We start from the raw sequence: 16,924 nt of genomic DNA, 5'->3' as shown, positions 1-16,924 counted from the left end.
ATCACTATTTGTTGTGCCATTCCAAGCACAGGCTGTGGTGCCCTGGAGGACTGCTGAGCTCCCTGTACAAACAGTTGGCAAATAGTGAGTGTGGCATTTTGCCCTCTCAGGTGCTCTGAGCTGCAAAGTCTTTGTAGCCACAGCACCTTTCCTTTAGGCCTCTGCAGAGGCACCACTATAGACCTCAAACCACAGCTCCAGAGACTTGGGCTGCACGATGCACACACACACCCTCCCAAGTGCATGTCAGTCTGTGACAGAAGGCTCCTCCCATTTCTGATGCTTCATGCTACATTTCCACTTGAAGCAAGCTGCCACTCTGTCCTAAGCCCTCTCCGCAAATGCAGACTGCTCTTACCTTGCTGACGAGGATATCTGTTGCTTCAAAATGTCGTCCATACATTTTAGGTGATTCCCCAGGAATAGGTTCTATTTTAACACAAACTTCTTGGCCTTTCTTTGCAACATCCACTGGTTTGTGGTTTATTTCAATACTTGTAACTATTCCAATTTCAACAAACTGTAATACAATGAAGCAGCTGTAACACATCCACCAAACCTCTGTGCACACACCCTTCTCTAAACTCCTCTCTGTAGGTACAGACTTGCAGGAAGTGCGGCACTGGCAGAGCTGCTGCCTCAGCACAGGCAAGCCAAACACACAGCACAGCAAGTGCTCCGTCCCAAAAAGGGCAGGGACACCAACAGCTCATCTGGTGTATCAGCTGGTTGGCCCTTAAAATCTCAAGAGTCGGTTGTCCCCTTTTTTTAGCTACCAGGTAGGACAATTTTGCCCATTACTCAGTAGTAGAGCACAGAACCAGCAGGTGCCCTCCAGCCACACCTCCTGTGCCCCGCTCCAGGGCTCAACTCTTCTGGCAGAAAGCAGTGAGATATTTGAGCACCAGAAGAAAGACTCGATCTGCAAGTCTGACCCTCATCTCCTACCCGCAATCTCTGCACTGAGGAAATGCATGCAAGCACTCTATGGTGCATCATCCCAGGAACTACCAGCTGGATCAAACATGCAGTGGGAAGAGCCCTTACTTACATTTTTGCTAGGTACACACATGGGAGTCCCCTGCTTCACCTGGCCGGCCTCCACCACGACACCCATCACTATTGGGTCACGAGAATTGAAAATGAACTGAGGGAGTATTTTCAACTTGCATGGAAACACTGCTATATGCCTGGAAGATGACAAGAAAAGGCACTTTGAAAGATACACTGGAATGATGGATGTAACATTAACAGTTCTGCCTTCCCCCACACTTTTTGGACATTTATTCTAGGAGTGTTACTTGGAGAAAAGCAGGGAAAAAAAAACTAATTTCCAATATTGCTAATTCTAGTCCATACCTGTTCTTCAAGAACTACAAGGAGCAATAATCATTCATGCCTGGCATGGATTTTAATTTGACAGGCTTGAGCACTCAACTTCGACCAAGACCAAAGGAGTAGTAGTAATTTTACAGTGTAATTACAGCCTCACAGGAACGCAGGAATATAAATACTACTGCCTGAACTCCAGAATTTCAAGGTGGTTTTTTTTTTGCCAAATGAACAAACACATTTAAAAGCTGAGCTAAACAAACTCAAGTTGGGATCAATATGAAACAAAATACATTTTCATTTATTTTGACGGTCCTTATTTTACTGAAGGCCACCCAATGACACATGATTCCAAAAATTAATTTTGGGTCCCTATAAATCCTTGAATGATTACATATTCATGTTACTGCAGTCAGAATTAAGCCCTCTACACTGGGATCACATGAATATGAAACAACAGAATCCAAATCCTTTTAGTTTTGTTTTTTTTTTAACTCTGCAAGACTAACTCATCTGCCACAATCCAGGAAGAGAAGCCAAGTATAGAAAGCAAACTGTAATAAAACACTCCATATTATACAACAGTTTTAGCTGAATCCTGCATCTGCTGCACAACTTTCACAGCTCTCACCCTAGTAAGCCTAATCCAGATCTAAACAATTAGACTGGAGCACTGAATTCTTGAAAACTATCAATTTATTGTCCTACCATTTTCCTCCTCTCCTCCCTTTCCATCATAACCAAATGCTAAGTAATAAAGAAACAAGTCGTTAAATGCAGCTTCATTTATACTAAAGTAAGAGAGACATTCATTTGGAAAACATCCAGAACACAACTGCTCATACTTACTTGAATTCCTCTTGTTTCTGTTTTTTGTAATCTTGTCTGTATTTTGTGAAGGCATCAAATAAGTGATAAATTATTTCAGCACTAAATATCCGAACTCCTAAGCTATCAGCCATCTCCTGTGCGTCACGTTCAATCCTCACATCGAATGCCAGAATGACGGCGTACCTGCAGGGAACAGCCCAACAGCTCAGCAGGCTCACCACAGACCCAGAGCAGGCCAGGCCTGCCTGCAGCACCACTGCACATTTATCAGCACAGTAAAGCAAAGCTACTTACTGTGGGTCATGCTCCAGCATAACTGATGCCTTCATAACATCTTTTTTATGGACAGGACCTATATTAATTCCTGAATACTGTTGAAGAAAACCACAAAAATCAAGTTACTAATCTCTGAGTGAAAAGGAAACATTTACTGACTAAACACAGAATCAATGGCATCAGACAAAGCACAGTAGTACTTACTGGCACTTCTGATGTTTTAAGAAATTCAAGTAATGCCTCTAAAGAGCCTAGAGTAGAAGCCTGGACATAAACACCTTTCTCTTCTAATTTGATTGCATTCAGTGTTTGCTTCAGTTCATGTATTAGTTCATCCTTTAGGGGAAAAAAAAACAGGAGAGAAAAAAGCAAATTTTAGTTCTCTTGCTATTTATGCCTCAGGGTACAAAATCTTCCTGTTCATGAGTTGCTGAAAACATGCAAGAGCCATGGTGATAGGTCCCAAGTGACACAACTGCAGTGTAAATCATAAACAGCCTGTGAGACACTGACTGTTTCTGGCATTAGAAAAGCCCGAGCTGAACTAGACCTGAGGATTCTGTAGGAAGATGATCATATGAAACTGAGCAGATGCCCACCTTCAGAGCTGGTAACATTTCTCTGCAGACTACACATCTCTTTCCCCAGCACTACAAGTATCTGTTGGCAAGGCTGAGCAAACACATGGCCCACACTGTGTGGCAATGCCTTCAGCTGCCTGAGGATCAATGACAAAAGCCGACGTCTAAAACCACGAGCTGGAAAGGGTCCTGAATACTCTTAAGGCCTGGGTACCAAACAGGATGCAAGAGCAGCAAAGCCAACGTGTTGCTTTTAGAGAAGTGAAAAAGCCACGTTTTTCAGAGCCTATGCCTTCTAACCTCAAACACTCAAGTCTCTTCCTCTGGCAGATGAATGGGTTTTGCCATTGACTTTTTAGCCATTGTGTATCTACTACCAGTAGTACACTTGAAGTAAATATTCATACAGACCCAGCAACAAGGTCTATGACTGGACATCCCAAAAGTTCAACCTCCCTTCGAAGGCACAAGTAAGTAGACAGAAAACTAAAGGAAGACTATGATTAAAAGTAAATTAGCAATGTGTAAATTGGCAACGTGTAAATTAAAAGTAAATTAGCAAACTAACTTCCTGCCTTTGGAGAAGGCAAAACAGCAGTTTTGAGTTTAGGATAGCTACATCCTTTTCTCTACCATTTTTAACATGCAAGTCACAAAATAAATTTATTGCAAAAGTCTTAAATTAGTATTGCAATTAGGAGTTTACAGAACTCCACTAGTATATATGTGTACCTAATATAATTTGATTAGAATACATCCATAAATTACTACAAATACCAAATCAGTAATTAACAGAGTCAAACTATGCCATGATACTTGTTTTCAAACCTTATTCTAGCAGCAGAGACACCCCAGCAAAAGACCAGGAAAAAAACTAATGCTCAAGATACTAAAAACATCACACCACCAAAGTGTCACATGGGCACAAGGCTAAAACATGTTACTGGAACAGTTTTTAAAACACCAAAAAACCCAGTTATTTGCAAACTGAGCTCTCAACATTTGAGTTTCATTACCAGAAAGCTCAAGTTACCCTCAGTGTGTTCAACATCACCCACCTCACCTTGAGAACTGGGACTTCATCCTCTTTATGAGCTACAAGCAATGGCAAACCAGCCAAGGTTTTTTCCAAATCTTTCCCAAGAATCTTCACGCCTTGAGCAGCAACAACCTCTTTGTGCTTTTCATACTGGTTCTGAAAAAGAGAATATACACACTAGCAAAGGGTTCTGTGCAGAGCAGCTGAAGAACACAGCAGAGAGCAGTGAAGTGCAGCAGCTCCCTACTTTGATCATGATCATCTTCACTTTGCACTTGCATGTTTCAGTCCTCCTGCTCCTCTCCCTTCAGATACCCCCTGCACCTCTGCCAAGGTGGGCAGCACACAGGGAAATCTTCTAAAAGCAGAGAAGGGGCCGAAAGGAACATAGAGTAGTAAAAGGCAAGCAACAATAGGCAGCTAATCACTAATAAAACCCCACAAATTCAGCCCCATAGGCAAGTGATGGGAAGATGCCAACAGCTTAACAAAAACACTAAGGCTTAGCTGACACACAGTTCAAGCCTCTCTGCAGGAAGGGCTGTCTTACTCTCCCACTGGAGGCCATCCAGCCTTGTCCAGTGCATAATTTCATGTTCAATTTCCCAGGTTCTCTCCCCATCTAGTGCTGCATCTCTCCCTCAAATCCACAGGGATAAAACCTCTGTGGAGCCCGGCCAGCTGGGCAGTGGGGTGAGGCGGGCAGAGGGAAGGAACTTCTCCTTGGATCCCGGGGGACTTTAATCTAGGGGAACCTCAAAGATCTCCACTCAGAGCATGGCTCTAAGACAAAACAAAACCAGTTATTTCTGAAGATCTTTAAACTGACGTTGGAAGGATTTTCTGGTTTGTTTCTTAATTTCTTTTATTTAGATGTCCCACCCTTTTCTTAAAACTGCAAGGCAGCTTCCTTCCTCAATAAGCACTTTGTTCCTCCAAACCTCTATCCTTTAGCCCTCCACCCCAAAAATTTGAGTCTTATTTCAAGGATGACAATTCCAAATGAATGAGTTGAATTAAAATGCATCTTCACTGCCTGCCTCAAAAGAGCCTAATAGCTATGCTAGGTTGACTTCCCCAGCTCAGGTTCCCTAACCTGAAAGGCCTATCCTATTACATTCACCTACTTTATCTATTTGGTTTTCTTTGCCTTAAAACAAGTCTGTGCAGATATTTATTCCTTCCCTTTTAAACAGGAAACATCAAAACGGCTCTTTTCATCATCTTTGAATTGCATGCATTAGTTTTAATATACAATTTTTTTTTTCCCCAGCCTTTTGATTCTGCGTCAACTCCTCGTTTTATATAATGCCATGCAGGAAGATTTCAAATTCAGAGCTAAGGCTAATAGGACTAAGGCAGCAGAACCTACAGCTCCTGAAAACACCAAGATGCTGCAGATTCTGCAGAAGTCCTGGTCACTGCCACTCACCAATCAGCCTTAGAAACTCATGCGTTCACTTTTCTCAAACATAAATGCATATGGTTTTTGTTACTAAAAAAACCACTTCCATATTTTCTACATTATAACTTTAACTCAGAAGCCACTGTACCAGTACACTCCAGTTTCCATTTAGGATGAGTATCTCCCTCTCACATGTAGCCACATACTTGAATCTCTTATTAAAGCACACACACCCTAATCCTCCTTGCAAGGTAATTCCTTGATCGTCCTCCCTGCCACTGCTGTGACCACACCCCAACAGGAACATACAAGAACATTTGCACAAAAGACACCAGATGTCCCCTGCATCCTCCTTAAAGCCCCCTTTAATATAACCACATTCTAGTACATTATCTTTTTATAAAGCTTGATTTAGTTTTTTCCTGGTTCTAAATATCAGTACAGTAACCAGCTGCCATACCTTAACTCGTAGCTCCTTCATAGGAGGAGGCAGCAGCAGACCTCTAATCTGAGTCACAATAGGACCTTCTACCCCAGGAACAATAATGGTGTCTCCTTCTCTCAGACGTCCATTAATCAGAATAACATCTATGGTAGTGCCCATGCCTGGAAGTGCTTTAACCTAAATGAAAGGGGAAAAAAAAGTCACTTCCTATTTAAGCACTTCAAACACATTTTTTACCAGAAGGAAGGATGCAGGGAAGGGAGAAAGTTCTATACGAATTTCAAGAAAGAGTTTCTGTATTACCTCCATGACTTGAGCTCTCAGCTCCTGACACTCAGCCAGTCTCTTGGTCAGCATGGTTTGTGTCAGCTCAACAAGAAGAGCTATCAGACTTCCCATGCCATCCCCTGTGTGAGCAGAGGTAGGTACAAGAGAAACAAAAGTGCGGGGATCCTTATTCTCATAAAACAAGGCAGCGTTCAAGCCCTGGAATCAGGATTAATAGTTAAATAGGGAAAAGCACATCAGCATTGACAGTAACATTCAACCCCAGGCAAATACCACTACATTTTTAAAATCCCAATTTAAAAAGCCAACACTATTACTGACAGAATGCTATGGAACATGAAGCCTCAATCCACACTTGGAAACAGTGTGGGATAATTCTACAAAGCTAATTACCCCATCTAGCTTCTAGACAGCATTGTATGTCACCAACAGAGGAAGCTCCCAGAACTGATGTGATTCATACCCTGCCAGCATCCAAGAGAAAGACACAGATGGGATTCTCTCAGGCTATTCCCAAAGAAAGAGAACAGTAACATAAAACTTCATCTGCTATTCATGACTCCATTGACCATGCACAGCAATTAGCTATTTTTCTCCAAACCAGCAGTAAAGATGGAGCAATTAAAATTATGCAAAATGCAAAAACAACAAAGTTTGGTTTATGAGAGATTAATACCAATGTGTCAGAAGAGATGCAACAATTTTCTTGATATTCCAAGTTGTTTTGAAGAAAGGGAAAAAACAAAACAAAAACCACCCATTAACCCAAAACAAATCACACCACACACCCACCCCTCTTTACTACCACTTTTAAGCAAAGAACCTTGAATATTCCACCTACCTGTTTTGCAAATTCCACTATGATAGCTTTTGCACGTTCTTCAAATTCATCTTTTGTATTTTTTTTCTGCTTCTTTAAGGTGATAGCTACATCTGTATCTGGACTTTTTTTCCAGTCATATAACCTATCAATCTTGAAAATACAACAGTATGTCAACTTATGCAGTTTACTAAGAAGTGTCTTTATGCTTATGCCACATCATCAGTGAGAAATACTTTATTAACCAACTCAGCGAGCCATCTATCTGCTCCAGTAATCAAATTAAAGTGTTCTTTAGCTGCTATATTTAGCTCTGTTTATGTCAGGCAGTATTATAGAATAGCAATATTACTTCAGATTTCAAAAATTCAAGCTATAGTAATCTTTTTCATATGGAAAAAGTTTATATGAATAAATTACATCAAAATTAAAATAAAACATTAGAAGAGACCTGTTTATAGATTCACATACATACAAAAAAATCCCAAAACCACAGAGGTGTTTGTGGTTTTTCCTGAATAGAGACTACACCAGTTTTACAAAACTTCTAAAATTTACTGGTAAATATGGACCCCTTCCCATGTTGCTACAGAGAAGGCACCAGAGTGGGGTTGTTCAAAGACAACTATTTCAGAAACATTTCCTCACAATAGCTGCCAAAGCAGGACAGACTCAGCCCAAAAATCCACAAAAATCAGACTTAGCCCAAAAATCAAAGCTACATCTTATTATAACCAGGTGAAATAATACAACTATAACTTAAAATGCAAGAGAAAATGCAAGAGCTCTTAGCTATTTAATTTCAGGCTCACTGTAGGCCTTTCATGCCAACAATGAGACTCAGGTCTTTGACCAAGAGGGAACTCTCTACTTCTCTGCCATAAGGCCTGGACACCTCTCCATCCAAGAGGCTGCATTCTTTCAAAACGTAGCTGGTTTTGGCAATGAGATAATGGCCTCCTCAATTCCAACCACCTTCAATCTTAATGCTCCTTTCATTTTTGAAGTATATTGCAATTTGTACACTGCACATGAATAGCCTTCTGACAGCTCTCCTTCAGCATTGTCAGATGGCTTCCAAAGTCATTGGACATAAGTAATTTCCATATATATATAAAATAATTCATTGAGTCATCACAAACAGGCAGCATAATTTCTCATGCATAGGATTTCTAAAAACAGGGCAGAAAATAACTGGCTGATTTTCCATCTAATATAGCAAAGCCCAAAACACTTCCCACCAGTGATCAACATTACTGCTCCATGGCCTAAAGTCAGCTTGTCTTTAAGTCAAACTGACCAGTATCAGTGGCTGAAGTATGACTCATCAATCTGAAGCTTGTGTTGGAATTTTATCAGAAAATGCACATAAATCTATATAAGTAGGCACAAGGGAAAAAACCCCCACAACTGAAGTACAACTTCCAGAAGTATGAATCATATACAAAAGTTACATAAGGCAACAAAATTTTCCAGTCAGGACTCCAAGAAATTCTGATTGTTCTGCAAAGCTCCCATAGAGCCATTGTGGTATCAAGGATACAGAAAAATGCAACACACAGGATCCAAGAACCACCCCTTTAGATTTTACACAAAACAATTCCAGTTCAAGGAAGAAAACAGAAAATTGTAAAATGCCAAATGCAGCATTAGAGTGGAGGAATATACTATTAGGATAAAAATCTATCCTACCTTGTTGAGAGCTACTATAAAGGGGCATTTCTTTGATTTCAACAGATTTATTGATTCAATTGTCTGTGGTTCCAAACCATGCATGATGTCAACTACAAGTATAGCAATATCACAAAGAGAGCTTCCTCTATTTCTTAGATTGCTGTGACATTAAAACACAGAAAAGAAAAATCAGTCATTTAGGAACAGAACCTTTATAAAAACACCAAGTACAAGGTCAAACTTACACTGACAAACAAAGCTAAAGCTCATCAGTTATTTGCCTTCAAAAATGTAAACTGTTCAAATGGCAATTTGTAATTTTCGTTTAACAAAATACATTAAAGAATGTGTAAGCAAAACTAAGAAATTATTACCCTCAAAGTTTTCATATGATTATATATTTTTACAATGTAAGATATATTCTGATCATTTTCTGAGCAACAATTGAGACAGTTAAAGTGAAATGCAGGAGTGTAAAACCTGAACAAGACTTTTTTAATATACTACTGCATAAACACTATCATGATTTTATACAATACAAGGTAAAGAGACTATCACATCTTTGTTGCCAAACAAAACCTGGCTAGAAGATGGAGAACTGTAAGAGGTACTATGCCAAGATATTGATCTGAACATTACCAATCCAATGCCTTCAAAGGTTTTTACTGAAAAATGCCACATCAAAGTCTTAATCCTTCTGTTTCGAGATTTCACCCAAGATCTCAGTAAGTTCAGTCATGTATGTCAAGCTGATTTAGTGGCTTGCCTGTCTGCCCTGGTGTTCCTCGAATACATTTGATCTCTGCTAAGACTCAGATGACTTGGATAATTAGTAACTTCCAGTCTTACAAACTCAGTTACCATAACTGGGACACTATGAATGAGAGACTAGGAAAATAAATTTAATTTTTCATAGCAGAGTACTTAAGTCACCTGAAATCCTCACCTTTTTTCCTCCAGCTAGCTTCCTGCTTCCATCTTTCCTCTTACACTAACTATTTATTTACATGCTTTTTCAGATATTCATGGCTCAATTGGCACGAAGACAGAAAATTAATCAGCTATAAAAGGCCAGCAATTAACCAGATATAAAAAGCACCTGCAAATGAAGCAAATCCACTTAATTCCTCTACTTTAAGTTGGTTTTGTCGGACTTTTTTCAAGTGAGAACCAAAATAATGAATTAAGCAAAGACCACACTTGGCTAAGAGTATCTCCAGATGCTTTTGCCATCAGTTCTGAGAAGTACATTATGAGAAAATGTTACCTGAAAGACTCATGTCCTGGAGTGTCGATTATCAGCATGCCTGGAATTTTTATGTTCTCTCTGTCAAACTAACATTTCAAAATATTAGACATCTTGTAGAGATCACACAAGAAAAAAAAAGGAACAAAATAAGAGCTGGCAACATTACTGATAGCCTACTCTTCAAAAATCCAGATACATATTTTAAGGCTAGCACCCTCTATAAACCAAATCAGTCAACAGTCATTTCAACATTAAGAAAAGTGATGCAGCACATTCCTCCAGGTGCCAACCGGCCACAAGCTAAGATGAAGTCTGTAAGACAAGGCAGCCTACAGAAGAAAAACCATTTCTAGGTACTGAGATGTACCACCCTTATCTTGATGATTTTCTTCTCTCCCCTACATTTACAGGTTTACTAAGTTGAGCAAAATCTTGGAAAAAGCCATTACTACACCAAGGCTTTTCAGCCAGCTGCTTCTGCAAGCAAAATAGGATATAGTATCCAAAACAAATGATACAGAACAGTTACTATTTCTGTAACATGACAAAATTCATCACCCAGAAACTGGCCAAATTTCAGCATACGCAGAAAAGGGTATGTTCTTAACAAAAAATATACTCAGGAGGTTTCAAGAGTCTGAATTTACAATCAAAATACTGACAATAAGCAGTCTGTGTACATATGTGCACTGCCCAGAACACAGTAAACAGTATTCGCATATTTTTCTGAAGAAACAGCAATGCATTAACTGAAATCAGATGTATGAAAAATGAGACAGCCTCCCCTTTGCTGGTGGAATGATAGGAATTAAAAAACAATCAACCACAAAATTGGAGACGGGGGGGTGGGGGAAGAGGTACATCTGTCCATGTCAGGAAACGTCACAAGGCCTTTATTAGTCTACAATCCATATTTTTTAAGATGCAGTTGCTGAAGTGCTGTAACTTACATTTTTCACCATCTTGGTTTGTTCATTAATAGCTTCAAGAGGAACATTAGTTGCACCAATCTGCTGAGTGATACCACCAGCTTCACCATCCTGCACATGAGTGTGGCGGAGCTAAAGACAAAAAAAAGACCAGAAATACTTACATAGAAGGGACTAAAGTTAACTGTCTGAGCACTCTCTAAATCTTTCTGTCTTCAACCAAAAACAGAAATACATGAACAAGAGGCACAGGCAGTGCTTTCACACTCCACACCTTACCTTATCTAAAATTTTGGTCTTGCCTGTGTCTACATGCCCCAAGACACAGATAACTGGCGCTCTGAGCTTTTCAGTGTTCATATTTTTGCTGTTTTCAGCTCGTCGCTTCTATGTAAAAGACACATAAAAATTGGTGAGTATAAACCAAAATTCCCAGCTCACCTCTTAACTTGATTACATACATACAAACACAGACTTAGATGTGGGACTTACATTTTCAAGGCAATTTAAGGGCTGTCATTTCCTCTTTTGGTAAATCAAAAGATTTTGACTAACAGTTACATTTTTGTTTGGTTGGTTCTTGTTACAATTTAGGAGGCTAAGCTGTTATATCCATTAACAGTAGCTTTGCTAAAGGTGCATTCTGAACAAGTACCTTGGGTGAGGAAACCAAAAACATTAGCAGCTATGAAAGCACTGAACAATTTAGACACATCTTATAGAACTTGAAAATATCTATCTGTAAAGAATAAAAGCCTCTTTTTCCAGGAGGGATACAGAGGTGAAGGGGAGCAACACTGAAGTTGCCATCTTTGTGGTCAAGTAACCAAAAACAAATACTTTATCTTCACACAAAACCAAAGGCTTTTTTTCTTAATGCAATTTCTGAACCTTCTTAAATATTAGCCCTGACACAACCACCATTTTGACAAATTTGACAAAATTAACTGAAAATTAATCTGTTTGGTACACAAGAATCCAAGTGTATTTTAATACCTCAATTCTCCGTTTAGCTTTGTCATAAGCACGCTCCTCCTTAGTGCGGTCATCATCAGAGTCATACTCGGAATCAGAGCTAATTTCCTTGCTAGGCTTTTTTTCCATAGATTGTTTTCCAATAGCCTGGGAGTCTGGCTCTCTCTCATCTGAAGTCTTTTCATCCTCGTCTTCACTGCCTTCACTGTCTTCAGATTCTTCACTCTCTTCTTCCTCTTCCTCCTCTTCATCTTCTTCCTCCTCTTCATCTTCCACTTCATTTTGTTCTTTGACTTCAATATGGACAGGTTTGCTCTCTGTTAAAAAAAAAAAAAAAAGTAAAGTAAAAATTCTTTATTAAGTTCACACTTCTGGGGGGAGATAGCACCAAAAAGCAAAAGAGACTATTAGAGAAGAATGAGGACTGAAATAGGTTCTACAAGAAGTACTTGTCAAGATAATTTTTTAACTTCCAATGTGAAAAAAAAAAGTTTAAAAATTGCTTCATGTTCAGAGTTGTTGGCTTGTGTTTCAAATCCAGAAAGAAAACAAGTTTAGGGTGGAGTGAAGAATGATATTATCAGCACACTTATGTTTAACATTATTTGCAAAAATTCAGACATTCTTTAAAGTCATGTGCGCTTCATAAAGGAATAATGCACCAACACATTTTTAATAAAGCCGAAACATTCCAAATTATTACTATATGGGTTCTGTACACTACTGATCAGGAAGGCACATTTAAGCAGACGCAATAATCAAAACAAATGGTCTATTTTATACAAATTTTAAAAAATCTCATCTTCAAGTTCAGAGATCGACATTTTTCATAGGAATTCTTCAATAAACAAAGAATTATCAATAAGTAATTTTCTTTCTTTGAAAGCTTCCTATTTATAATCACCTGTAAATCAAGAAAGGCAAGCTGATGATCACTTTAAAACCCTGGATTCTCCTTCTTACAAAACTGGCTGGCAGGCTCACTGCTCTTAGAAATTAGTAATGTTTCCTTGCTACACTTATAGTCCATCAGCTTAGTAATACACTAAATCTAATTCCCAGGAAGGCTCTTTTTCTGTATCCCATTGGCAGAGCCTTCAAATCCAAGCAGTAAGAAGTGCTGTGTCCTCTCCAGGCAGTGGTGCCAGACTAGAACAAACATTCAAGAAGGCGAGCAGCCCTTAGAACTCAAAAGCACCAGAGGAACACACCTGTGCTGGAATTAAATTCATTCTGGTATATGTATCTGTATGCCAAATATTACACTCAAAAGTATGGTGTCAGAAGCATAGGTAACAAGTACTTGATGAATAAATAGTCTTTAAGCATAAGAAACAATTAAGACATTAAGGAAGCACCAAGTCCAGTAATCAACTCCTGTTCAGGATGGCTCACAGAAATACACTTTCCTCTATATCACTGGAATAAAGTATCTGAGAAGTTATCCCTGCACTGTAGCACACCCCTATGTTTCCCATAAATATTGCTGTTGAGTACAAACAGAATATGACCTTTTGTATATATATTAACAGGAATATGTATGTTCTGGCAATTCTTTCCTTTCTTCTAAACCTGCCTCTCAAAGAAGCACATCACAGAATCACAGAACGGTTTGGGCTGAATGGGACCTGAAGACCATCTAGTTACAGCCTCCCTGCCAAGGGCAGGGACACCTTCCACTAGAACAGGTTGCTCAAACCCCATCCAACCTGGCCATGAACACTTCCCGGGATGGGGATCCACAGCCCCTCTGGGCACCTCTTCCAGTGTCTCACCACCCTCACAGTAAAGAAGCTCATCCTAATACCTCAACTAAACCTACTCACAGTTTGACTCAATTTCTCTCAGTTTGACTCAATTTCTCCTTGTCCCATCACTACATGGTCTTGTAAATCATCTCTCTCCATCTTTCCTATAGGCTCCTTTTACATACTGGAAGGCTGCAATTATGTCACCCCAGAGCCTTCTCTATTCCAGGTTGAACACTCCCAATTCTTTCAGCCTCTCCTTGTAGAGGAGAGCTTACAGCACACTTAACCTTCACACCATTTTATTCCTCCACTTCTTTGGAAACTTCTCACAGGGGTACAGTATCAGGTAAAATGTTTCCCCAAGCTCACAAAGATGGCTTAAGCACATATTAGAGGACTTTTATTCCCATAACAAAGAGCAAAAAATTACAACCCATTTATTTTAGATGGTAACTCCACATAAGAGTATTTCCAAAGGGTTGTTTTAAGCAGTATTTGCATGGCCTCTGAAAGCTCTGCTTTTGGGAAGAGGTTATTGTGTGTATTTATCATCATACTTACCTCACCATTTGTCTAACAGAACAGAGGAAAAATCTAAGTAAAATATTGTTTTCTATAGAAACTGAAAACTTAGCCCAAAGCCTCTGAACCAGAAAAAACATACATTTGGTATTTACATGCCCACCTTTCTCTCCATCTTCATCACTAACCATAGCTTCCCAGTCATCCAGACCTGCATCTTCAGTTTCGTCTTCTTCCTCTTTTTCTTCTAAAACCAAGAAACCCAACACTGAAGTTAAAAAACATCAGTCCGGCAACATATAACATTTTTAGATGCCCCTTCTTTTGACATACCGACAACTGCAACTTTCAAGTTTGCTGTTACCATAATTCTATTGAAGTATCTCCACATTCCATAAAAAGAAGATGCTGCAAGCTTAAAAAATAACCTCCAATTCTGTCCACAAAAATCATGTAGTGCTAGCAGTTTTGGCTAGACAAACCTTTGTGGAAGACACAGAAACCTACTCATCTAGTTCCTGTCTGCATATCATGCCAATATCTACATAATGCCTGCCACACAAACCTGTAACACAATTATGATCCTTGCAAGGAGTTGCCCAATTAACAGTCACCATGTGTAACAAAGTGGCAGAGAAACAAGAATACAAATTACAGTAGAATTTTAACTAGTGAGAATATACAAATTGTCTATAAAAATGACACCGGGTGCCTTAACATAAATATACCATGGATTCCAGAAGCATTAAACATACTCATTCAGCAGGAATTCTGTTAGATTTCTGAAAAGACAGCAGCTCTTAGTAAGAGATGAATGGAAAAATGCAAACACACAACCCTCTCCAAAAAAGGCATTACACAATATATATTTGCTGCAGCACATGTGTCATACATTTCAGGCTCTCTGAAATGAAGACTAAGTTCCACACTGCTAGAATATTAGCTAGGAACTAGTGTTCTGCCAGTGAGCCCTTCTCCTAAGGCAACGGAATAGCAATTATGAGATAAGTCAAGCTAGAATCACAGGACACATTCAGCTTTGTTTTCAAAAGCTGCATTTTTTGTCAGGATTTGTCTGACTTAATAAGGGCAAAAATTGAAACAGTCTCTTGCAGAGAAAGAAGTCCAGTACAATGTGATTTTGACCAAGCAAGTACTGTGTGCAGGCAAATATGTGGGCAACAATCTGATCAGCAAACTTGCTGATAACTCAGTTTCACAAGTTAATACATATCCTCTTCATTCAGCACTTGTGAAAGCAAAGCATCTGGCATAAAAAATTCAACCACTGAATATCGCACTATCAGTTTTAGAAGCAGCATACTTCCTCCCTACCTCCACCTAACTGTTGACAAAATAGACTTGGAAAAGCAAGTGAAAAGTCAAGGGAGTGAATAAGGCATTGAATGTGCTCATTTGAGATAACTGACCAAGCCAGTTGAACATTGGTGTTCACCCAGAATAAGGAACCTTTACATGATCATTCTGAAGCTTCATGCATTCTACTACATAAAATTTCATCAGTTCCTTCCTTCAGAAAGGGAAAAAAAAAGAAAAAACGCAACTACCTCAATAAAGGATGGCCATTCAACCCCATCCAGCAAGGTATGATAACTATGATGCAGCACTGACACACACAAGCTTAAATGTTTGAAATTTATTAGCATTACCACCAACCTGGATCTACAGGAAGAGCAGCCTCTTCTTTCACTGGTGTTTCCAGTTCTACAGCATCTTCAGCTGGGGAAGTTACCTCCACACTTTCTGAAATTGTAAGACAGGAAGTTGGTTGCTACATACTTTCAAAGTGCAAATTGAATGACTTACACATACAGCTTATTTGGTAAACAGGTTTTTAAGACAGGTCAGTTATTGACATTAAAAACTCCTCCCTTTTTTAAAAGACAAGAGAAAATGAAGTAATACTAGTGAATTACCCACATCTCCCCTACTGTTTCACTAAAATTTTAAAATAAAGATACAATTTAGATAAGCATCATTTTCAATTCTTTACACACACTCCATAAATGATAAGCAGGCATGTAACTAATGTAAAAAAAAAAAAAGAAGAAGAAAAAAAAAAAATTTTAAACTAAGGGATAGTCTTCAGAAAAGCAACAGTAGTCCCCCAGGGGAAAGTAACAAAGCACAAAAGTAAAAAACTGACGCATTCAACCTACATCTACCAGTACAACTAATTCTAAGGTTTCAAAAATGCAAGCTCTTTGAACTGCCCTCAACAACTTGCACCCAGAAGCTGAAAAATGGTTTTATATACCAGAAAGCAAGCAAACAAATTGTCTCCAATTTAATAGTACTAAAACTAGGATCAATGTATTTTCATCCTGGAACAAACTCAGACTTATAATTAAGTCACTATTATTTAAACTACTTTGTATTTGACATACATATGCACACAAAGCATTCAACATCACATTTGTAAAAGGCCTTTACACCCTGTACATCTCCAACATTTAGAAAATCTAAACCCAGAAATGTGACTGATCAACTATGTATCCCTATATGCAAATTACACCTTCTTTATTTTCTGGCTGCTGCTGCTTCTTTCTCTTTTTGTCTTCATATATTGGCCTCTTCTTTGGCACAGAGTCTTTTGATGGCACTTCAACACCTGCAAAACAAACCAAAAAAATGTTAAAAATAAAATCCAGGTAATTAATAGACAAAGTTCAGTTTAAAGGAGTACAGGTTTTCCAAAATTGGAAGACGGAGGAAGAAAGACTAGGAAGTAGGTTCAATGTATATTTTATCTTTTATAGAAGTCTGAATTCAAAAGCTAGAAAACT

The 16,924-nt window shown here is 38.9% G+C and overlaps 1 protein-coding gene across 1 annotated transcript in view; it reads right to left on the bottom strand.

Moving 5' to 3' along the window:
* The window catches only part of EIF5B (eukaryotic translation initiation factor 5B), a 35,772-nt gene that overhangs the window by 2,245 nt on the left and 16,603 nt on the right, over positions 1 to 16,924 (bottom strand). The window contains exons 7-23 of the mRNA XM_021546723.2: positions 16,654 to 16,749; positions 15,795 to 15,881; positions 14,281 to 14,364; positions 11,866 to 12,161; positions 11,149 to 11,256; positions 10,891 to 11,001; positions 9,959 to 10,026; positions 8,710 to 8,851; positions 7,039 to 7,170; positions 6,213 to 6,395; positions 5,925 to 6,086; positions 4,084 to 4,215; positions 2,644 to 2,775; positions 2,458 to 2,534; positions 2,182 to 2,346; positions 1,052 to 1,190; positions 359 to 520 (exon numbers count right to left, since the gene is read on the bottom strand). Of these exons, the coding sequence (XP_021402398.2) occupies positions 359 to 520; positions 1,052 to 1,190; positions 2,182 to 2,346; positions 2,458 to 2,534; positions 2,644 to 2,775; positions 4,084 to 4,215; positions 5,925 to 6,086; positions 6,213 to 6,395; positions 7,039 to 7,170; positions 8,710 to 8,851; positions 9,959 to 10,026; positions 10,891 to 11,001; positions 11,149 to 11,256; positions 11,866 to 12,161; positions 14,281 to 14,364; positions 15,795 to 15,881; positions 16,654 to 16,749 (2,276 nt within the window). The remainder of the gene's footprint in view (positions 1 to 358; positions 521 to 1,051; positions 1,191 to 2,181; positions 2,347 to 2,457; positions 2,535 to 2,643; positions 2,776 to 4,083; positions 4,216 to 5,924; positions 6,087 to 6,212; positions 6,396 to 7,038; positions 7,171 to 8,709; positions 8,852 to 9,958; positions 10,027 to 10,890; positions 11,002 to 11,148; positions 11,257 to 11,865; positions 12,162 to 14,280; positions 14,365 to 15,794; positions 15,882 to 16,653; positions 16,750 to 16,924) is intronic.

The sequence above is a fragment of the Lonchura striata genome, chromosome 2 (genome assembly GCF_046129695.1).
Source record: "Lonchura striata isolate bLonStr1 chromosome 2, bLonStr1.mat, whole genome shotgun sequence".
NCBI lineage: Eukaryota > Metazoa > Chordata > Aves > Passeriformes > Estrildidae > Lonchura > Lonchura striata.
This window is presented reverse-complemented; position numbering and strand designations above follow the sequence as displayed.